At 33.4% G+C, this 9,107-nt stretch overlaps 1 protein-coding gene across 1 annotated transcript in view; it reads left to right on the top strand.

Moving 5' to 3' along the window:
• The window catches only part of CCDC178 (coiled-coil domain containing 178), a 682,244-nt gene that overhangs the window by 261,699 nt on the left and 411,438 nt on the right, over positions 1-9,107 (top strand). The window contains exons 16-17 of the mRNA XM_056821069.1: positions 1-100; positions 5,157-5,219. The exon at positions 1-100 is cut by the window's left edge and continues 84 nt beyond it. Of these exons, the coding sequence (XP_056677047.1) occupies positions 1-100; positions 5,157-5,219 (163 nt within the window). The remainder of the gene's footprint in view (positions 101-5,156; positions 5,220-9,107) is intronic.

Here is a 9,107-nt window from a genome sequence, read left to right as displayed (position 1 = left end):
GTTAAAAGACATTGCACAGGTCGTCACTTCTTACAATTCAACCAAAACAAAAACAGATGAATGGGAACACAGGCTAGTGGAAGAAAGGAGAAAATTCCTGGTTGTATCTCTTTTATGTTTCAATGAGTTCTTGGTTGTAGTTGACTAACATTTTATTATTTCTAATTAATACTTTGGAGTATTAATACACATACACATAGAAGCAGTTTTTAACATTTGTCCTTTGACATTTTGTGATACAAATTCTTTCCCTGCTTCCCATACCTCACCACTCTCTAAGAAGGTAGGTAATCCAATATAGGTTATATATGTATTATAATTCAATATATATTTCCATATCCATGATGTTGTGAAAGAAGACACATACTGCATATATAAGAAGCAACTTGTGAAGGAAATGAAGTGAAAAATAATATACTTTGATCTATATTCAGACTCCATCAATTTCTTCTGTTGTGATCTGACTGTGTATAGTTTTTTCCTGGTGCTACTCATTTTACTTTGTTTCAGTTCATGTTGTCTTTATAGGTTTTTCTGAAGTCGTTTCTTATAACATAGTAGCATTCTATTGCATTGATATATCAAAACTTGCTCAGTTATTCCCCAATTGATGGAATTCAGTTTCCAATTCTTTGACACCACAAAAAGAGCTGTACAATAGGTAGTTTTTTCTCTCTTTGGGATACAGATCTAGTATTAATATTGCTGATTGAAAGGACATGCACAATTACATGGCCCTTTTATGTAGTTCCAAATTGCTCCCCAGAATGATTATATCAGTTCACAACTCCACCAACAGTGTATTAATTTCCCAATTTTACCACATCTCCAAAATTCATCATTTTCCTTTGTTAGCTAGTCTAACATGTGCAAGGTAGCACCCCAGAGTTGTTTTAATTTGCATTTTTCTAATAAAAATCGATTTGGAGTATTTTTTCACATTACTAAAGATAATTTTAATTTCTTCCCCTGAGAACTACCTGTTCATATCTTTTGACCATTTGTCAATTGGGGGATACTTTGTATTTTTATATATTTGACTCAATTCTCTACTTTTTTGAGAAATGAAGCCTTCGTCAGAGATACTTGTTACTAAAATTTTCCCAGGGCATTATTTTCCTTTTCATAGTGGTTACATTGGTTTTGTTTGTGCAAAAGCTCTTTAATTTATATTTCATACTATTCTCTATGTTTTGTCTGTCTGAACATTCTTCCCTTATCTGTCAGGTGAACTATTTTGTACTCCCCACATTTGCTTATATAGTTATCATTTATTTAACTTATCCATTTTGACTTTATCTTTGTATATGGTGTGAGATTTCATCTATACCTAATTTCTGCTATACTGTTTTCCACTTTGCTCAAAAGTTTTTGTGAAATAGTGAATTCTTTTCCCAAAAAGATTTAGTCTTTGGGTTTATAAAAAATTAGGTTACTGAGATTATGACAACTGTGTGTTCTCTAACTAAACTATTCCATTGATCAACTACTATTTGGTAGCCAGTATAAGATTGTTTTCATGATTACTGCTTTATAATACATATTAATGCCTGTTATGACTATGACACCTCCCTTCATATTTTTGTTAATTCCATTGATTTTCTTGACCTCTTATTCTTATAGATAAATTTTGTTATTACTTTTTCTAGCTCCATAAAATAATTTCTTGGTAGCTTTTTTGGTATGGCACTGAATGTGTCAATTAAATTAGAATTATTATTTTTATAATACTGGTTCACTCAGCCTACTCATGAGCAACTAATATTTTACATTGTCAGTTGTTTAGATCTAATTGATAAATGGCCAAAGGATATAAATAGACATTTTCAGAAGAAGAAATCAAGGCTAACAAGTCATGAATGAAATGCTCTCAGTCACTACTGATTAGAGAAAGTCAAATTAAAAAAACTCTCAGGTACCACCTCACAAATGTCAGAATGATAAATGCTAGGATGGAGAAATAGTTACACTAATGAACTGTTGGTGGAGGAGTCAACAGGTCTACCTGTTTTGGAGATCAATTTTGATCTAGGCTCTATGGACTATAAAATTCTGCCTTTTAAAAACCAGCTATACCAATAGTGGATCTATATGCTAAAGATATCAAAGAAAAAGGAAAAGAATCTATATGTTCAAAAATATTTATAATAGATCTTTTGTGGGGGCAAAGAACTGGAAATCAAGGAGATACATTGCAATCAAGAAATGACTAAACAAGTTGAGGCATATAATTGTGATGGAGTACTATTGTGCTATGAGAAGTAATGAGGGGGAGTAGTTTCAGAAAAAATATAGCAAGACATAAATTGATGCAAAGTGAAATGAGGTCATTGTGGACAGTAACAGCAAAATTGTAATGATGATAAACTATGAAAGACTTGGCTACTCTGACCAGTACAATGATATGAGAGAGTTACAAAAGATTCATGATGAAAAATTTTGATCTGCTTCCAGAGAGGGAACTGATGTACTATGGTGAAAATTGAAGTTTTATTTTTTCACTTTCTTTTTCTTTCTTTTTAATGAAATATGGTAATATGAGAATATATTTTCTGTGATTTTTATGGATAGTTGATAACATATTGCTTCTTTTCTCAATGGATAGGGAAAGGGAGGGAGATAATTTGGAACTCAAAATTTAAAAAGAAAAGAATGTTAACAATAAATAAGTACTGAAATTTTAAAAAAGTTCTGCTGAGCCTACATTAGAATTGGAGAAGACATAAAATAACATCCAGCTTTATTTGAATTTATAGTGGTGAGAAGTTCACTATCACCTGAGGAAACTTATTCTATTACTATACACTCCAAATGCTAGAAAGTTCTCTCTTATACTGAATGTTTTCTATCCATTAACCCTAGAAATTTTTTTTCTGAACAAGACAGATCACTCTTTATATCCTTGAAGAGAGTCATTATCTACAGTAGTTCTTCACTTTTCTTCATTAATCCTTTTAATCCACACCGCATCTAGTCATCTAGAAAACCTATAACAAAATGAAGAGCTTACTTTTGGAAAACTGCTTACTGGTGAAATTATACTATCATCTTAGTTCTTAATGTTAATAAACCATGCATTTTATGAATGTGTTCTAGAATTTTTCAGAGCATCTGCTTAAATATTAATGGTCATTAGTTTCTAGAATCCATCTTTTACCCACTTTGCATAGTTTCTAAATGATTGGTTATTGACAGTGATTCACAATACTTTCCATATTATTATTGATAGTGGTTCATAGTACTTTCCATTGTAGTTGTGGTTATTTTTATATTCATTATTATTGTTGTTATATAGCTCAAAGTTTATAAAGTTCTTTGGATCCTTGACATTTAATTTATTTATGCTTAGAGAAGAGAACTAATTTACAGTAATTGTCATTATTATTGAACATGTTACCAGGCAAACAAAAAATTTCAAATAATAAAAGGAACACAACTATAGCATAAAATTGCTTTCTATGGAGGTTTTGGTAGCTAAGTAGTGAAGTGGATAGAGTGCTGGTCCAGGAGTCTTTTGTGAGTTCAGATCTGATCTCAAACATTTGTTAGCTGTATAGACAAGTAACAATCTTGTTTTCCTAAACCTCATCTCTAAAATGAGCTGAAAAAGGAAATGGTAAAGCATTCCAGTATCTTTGAAAAGAAAACTTCAAATGAGATCATAAAGAGGTAGATAAGATTGAAAATGACTAAACAACAACAGCAACATATAGTGGTTTCCTAACAGATGAGAAACTAAACTTTTATAAATGAGAAATTTCCAATTTGTGATGAGAAAGAGCATATTTTAGTCCTGTGGAGCATTCAGGTTCTAACTACAATGATTTTTTCTTCAATCTGCAAAACCATATTGAATTTTTCCTTATTTTTATTACTCTCTCAAAACAGTGGTGAATCTGTACTTCCAACAGTTATTTTCAAAAGAGCTGACCCCCCCCCCCAAATGATCTTATGAGATCATAGGATCATAGATTTAGGACTTGACATAACCTTAGAAGTTTTATAGTGCCTGCCCCTCAGTTTACTGATTATGAAATTGAGGTTATAATTTCAATGTAACTTCAATTAATTTCTGTTGCATGTGTAGTGGATAACAAGACTTCCATCCACTAATGCAAATAGAAGTAAACCCTTCACTCAAATGTGTTATTGCTTTATTTTTTTCCAGTCCTTTATACAGCCTTTCAAGTCATGTTTAATTTTTCTTGATTAAAGGAACCTTGAAAGTAATTACATTTCTAGTCATCTGGTATAGGATAGGTGTCAAGGCCAATAGTCAGGGAGTAGCTACTTTCATCTATTCAGATGCTCTCAGTCTGAGCATGCATGATGTTGCTAAAATAGAGGAGGGGTGTTGGCAATTTACTAGGTGAGAATGTCAATTTATTCATAATGTTACATTGGGCAAGTCACTTGACCCTGCTAGGTCTCAATTTCTTCATTTGTAAGTTGAAGGACTTGCACTATTTGACATTTTACAGGTACTAAATCTATGATCCTGTGATCTCATTAGGTCATTTTTTGGAGAGCTGTATTAAAAAGCTAAAAAGATATCAATCCCATTAATTACATATTTTTAATTTTTTACTCATGAGTCACAGTTTCTCCTAATATCAAATTGCTCCAAAACTAATAGGTCCAAAGGCTAAGCCTGCCTTTTCACATCTCCTCAGAATACTTGCCTATTCCATAGGGTTTATTAAAAAAGTTAATGCTATTTTAGGAATTTAAAGACATAAATGATTTCATTCTAAAACCTTGTGTCCTATCTTCGTGATCAAAGTGAATAAGTTTATAAGACAAGGGAAACTTTCAGAATAACAGCTTTAATACATAAGAGTATAGGAAATAGTTTGTCTTTTTTGATCATTTTGATTTATTTCCTATTACAGAAGTACATATGATTCTGATCATCTAACAAAACTAGACTTAAAATTACTTTGGAAATCAATTTTATGATAGACAAAGCACTTCTTTCTAAGATGTTTTCAATTACATAAATTCATTTTTGTTTTGTGGGACTTACTTTACTTAAGATGGGCATTTTACTCTTGGTTATAACCTACATGTAACATCTTTTTCATTAGACTTTACTTTAAAAACTGCATTGTTCATTAAACTAAAACTAACTTGTTACTTTATTTGACACTTTTTAGTTAATGGAAGCATACTTTAAAAAACTAATCGGAGAACAATCAGGAATTTCAAGAATAGTTAAGGTAAAAAAAAAAGTCTGGACCTGCTTTATATTGTGCATTTTATTTTAGCCTTTAAAATGTTCCTGTAATGAAGCATCTTTTCACTATGTGAATTGCCAGCAAGCAGTTTTCTCTCTTGCTGATGACAGTTGCCTTCTTTGTACAACTGGCAATGTCTGACCATGCATGAAGAAACTGACCTCCAGTCCCCATAGCCCATTTTGTGGACTAATGGGAATTTCTGCCAGTCTAGTAAAAGGGCAGTAGGATCTTATTACTAAATGTCTAAGCCCTTTGTTAGCTTTGTGATGATAACATTCTTTACTTTTAGTGCCTTACTTTTAAGCTTCTTTATTTAACCCTGAATAGAATATCACTAAAGAATATATTTCCTTCCTAAGGATTTCTTTCAGGCTTAGGCATGATGCCTAGCCCAACTAAATGGGCTGTGCAATGCTTTGGTTTTGACTGGACTCTTTTGCCATGGAGCATATCCCATGCACAAAACATCCTCAGAAAAATATGATAAGGAGGTAAAAGCAAATAACCCATGAGTAATCCTATGTACAAGCCACAGATGACTAGAACTGATTTTTTTTTGATTTTATAATATTTTATTTGATCATTTCCAAGCATTATTCGTTAAAGACAAAGATCATTTTCTTTTCCTCCCCCCCCACCCCCCATAGCCGACGCGTGATTCCACTGGGTATCACATGTGTTCTTGATTTGAACCCATTGCCATTTTGTTAATATTTGTATTAGAGTTTCGTTTAGAGTCTCTCCTCTGTCATGTGCACACAACCGCTGTAGTCAGGCAGTTGCTTTTCCTCGGTGTTTCTACTCCCACAGTTTATCCTCTGCTTATGAATAGTGTTTTTTCTCCTAGAACCCTGCAGATTGTTCAGGGACATTACACGCCCCTAATGAAGAAGTCCATTACGTTCGATTATACCACAGTGTGTTAGTCTCTGTGTACAATGTTCTCCTGGTTCTGCTCCTCTCGCTCTGCATCACTTCCTGGAGGTTGTTCCAGTCTCCATGGAATTCCTCCACTTTATTATTCCTTTTTGCACAATAATATTCCATCACCAACATATACCACAATTTGTTCAGCCATTCCCCAATTGATGGGCATCCCCTCGCTTTCCAGTTCTTGGCCACCACAAAGAGCGCAGCTATGAATATTTTTGTACAAGTCTTTTTGTCCATTATCTCTTTGGGGTATAGACCCAGCAGTGCTATGGCTGGATCAAAGGGTAGACATTCTTTTGTCGCCCTTTGGGCATAGTTCCAAATTGCCCTCCAGAATGCTTGGATCAATTCACAACTCCACCAGCAATGAATTAATGTCCCTAATTTGCCACATCCCCTCCAGCATTCATTACTTTCCTTTGCTATCATGCTAGCCAGACTGCTTGGTGTGAGGTGATACCTCAGAGTTGTTTTGATTTACATCTCTCTGATTATAAGAGATTTAGAACACTTCTTCATGTGCTTATGAATAGTTTTGATTTCTTTATCTGAGAACTGCCTATCCATGTCCCTTGCCCATTTATCAATTGGAGAATGGCTTGATTTTTTGTACAATTGATTTAGCTCTTTATAAATTTGGGTAATTAAACCTTTGTCAGAGGTTTCTATGAAGATTTTTTCCCAATTTGTTGTTTCCTGTCTGATTTTAGTTACATTGGTTTTGTTTGTACAAAAGCTTTTTAATTTGATTTAGTCAAAATTATTTATTTTACATTTTGTGATTTTTTCTGTCTTGCTTGGTTTTAAAGTCTTTCCCCTCCCAAAGGTCTGACATGTATACTATTCTGTGTTTACCCAATTTACTTATGGTTTCCTTCTTTATGTTTAAGTTGTTCACCCATTTTGAATTTATCTTGGTGTAGGGTGTGAGGTGTTGATCTATTCCTAATCTCTCTCATACTGTCTTCCAATTTTTCCAGCAGTTTTTATTGAATAGTGGATTTTTGTCCCAAAAGCTGGGATCTTTGGGTTTATCGTATACTGTATTGGTGAGATCGCTTTCCCTCAGTCTATTCCACTGATCTTCCTTTCTGTTTCTTAGCCAGTACCAAATTGTTTTGATGACTGCTGCTTTGTAATATAGTTTAAGGTCAGGGACTGCAAGGCCCCCATCATATGTGGTTTTTTTTTCATTATTTCCCTGGATATCCTTGATCTTTTGTTATTCCAAATGAATTTTGTTATGGTTTTTTCTAAGTCAGTAAGGAAATATTTTGGGAGTTCAATGGGTATGACACTAAATAGATAAATAAGTTTGGGTAGGATGGTCATTTTTATCATATTGGCTCATCCTATCCATGAGCAGTTAATGTTTTTCCAATTGTTCAAGTCTAGTTTTAGTTGTGTGGAGAGTGTTTTGTAGTTGTGTTCAAATATTTCCTGTATTTATCTTGGGAGATAGATTCCTAGGTATTTTATTTTGTCTAAGGTGATTTTGAATGGGATTTCTCTTTCTAATTTTTGCTGCTGAGCTGTGTTAGAGATATATAGAAAAGCTGATGACTTATGTGGGTTTATTTTGTATCCTGCAACTTTGCTAAAGTTGTTGATTATTTCAATTAGCTTTTTGTTTGAATCTCTAGGATTCTTTAAGTAGATCATCATGTCATCTGCAAAGAGTGATAACTTGGTCTCCTCCTTGCCTATTTTGATGCCTTCAATTTCTTTATCTTCTCTAATTGCTACTGCTAGTGTTTCTAGTACAATGTCAAATAGTAGAGGTGATAATGGGCATCCTCGTTTCACTCCTGATCTTATTGGGAATGTGTCTAGTTTATCCCCATTGCAGATGATATTAGCTGATGGTTTTAGATATATATTGTTTATTATTTTTAGGAAAGTCCCTTCTATTCCTATGCTTTCTAGTGTTTTTAATAGGAATGGGTGTTGTATTTTATCAAAGGCTTTTTCTGCGTCTATTGAGAAAATCATGTGGTTCTTGTTGGTTGGCTTGTTGATGTGGTCAATTATGTAGATAATTTTCCTAATATTGAACCAGCCCTGCATGCCTGGTATAAATCCTACTTGATCATGACCTTTCTGATCACTTGCTGGAGTCTTTTTGCTAGTATCCTATTTAAGATTTTTGCATCTATATTCATTAGGGAGATTGGTCTATAGTTTTCTTTCTCTGTTTTTGACCTGCCTGGTTTTGGAATCAGTACCATGTTTGGGTCATAAAAGGAGCTTGGTAGAACTCCCTCTTTGCTTATTATGTCAAATAGATTGTATAGTATTGGGATTAACTGTTCTCTGAATGTTTGATAGAATTCACTGGTGAATCCATCAGGCCCTGGGGATTTTTTCTTAGGAAGTTCTTCGATAGCTTGTTGGATTTCATTTTCTGATATGGGATTATTTAAGAATTCTATTTCCTCTTCTGTTAGTCTAGGCAGTTTGTATTTTTGTATATATTCATCTATATCACCTAAATTGGTGTATTTATTGCCATTTAATTGGGCAAAGTAATTTTTAATGATTGCCTTAATTTCCTCTTCATCGGAGGTGCTGTCCCCCTTTTCATCTTTGATGCTATTAATTTGCTTTTCTTCCTTCCTTTTTTTAATTAGATTGACCAGTACTTTGTCTATTTTGTTTGTTTTTTCAAAGTACCAGCTTCTTGTCTTATTTATTAAATCGATAGTTCTACCACTTTCGATTTTATTAATTTCTCCCTTAATTTTTAGGATTTCTAGTTTGGTTTTCTGCTGGGGGTTTTTAATTTGATCGCTTTTGAGTTTTTTTATTTGCATTTCCAATTGATTGATCTCTGCTCTCCCTAGTTTGTTGATATATGCACTCAGGGATATGAATTTACCTCTGATTACCATTTGGCTGCATCCCAAAAGGTTTGAAAGGATGTCTCGCCATTGT

This window comes from Monodelphis domestica, chromosome 3 (assembly GCF_027887165.1).
Source record: "Monodelphis domestica isolate mMonDom1 chromosome 3, mMonDom1.pri, whole genome shotgun sequence".
In the NCBI taxonomy this organism is placed as follows: Eukaryota; Metazoa; Chordata; class Mammalia; order Didelphimorphia; family Didelphidae; genus Monodelphis; species Monodelphis domestica.
The sequence above is the reverse complement of the archived record's forward strand: the minus strand, read 5'-3'. Positions and strand labels throughout refer to the sequence as shown.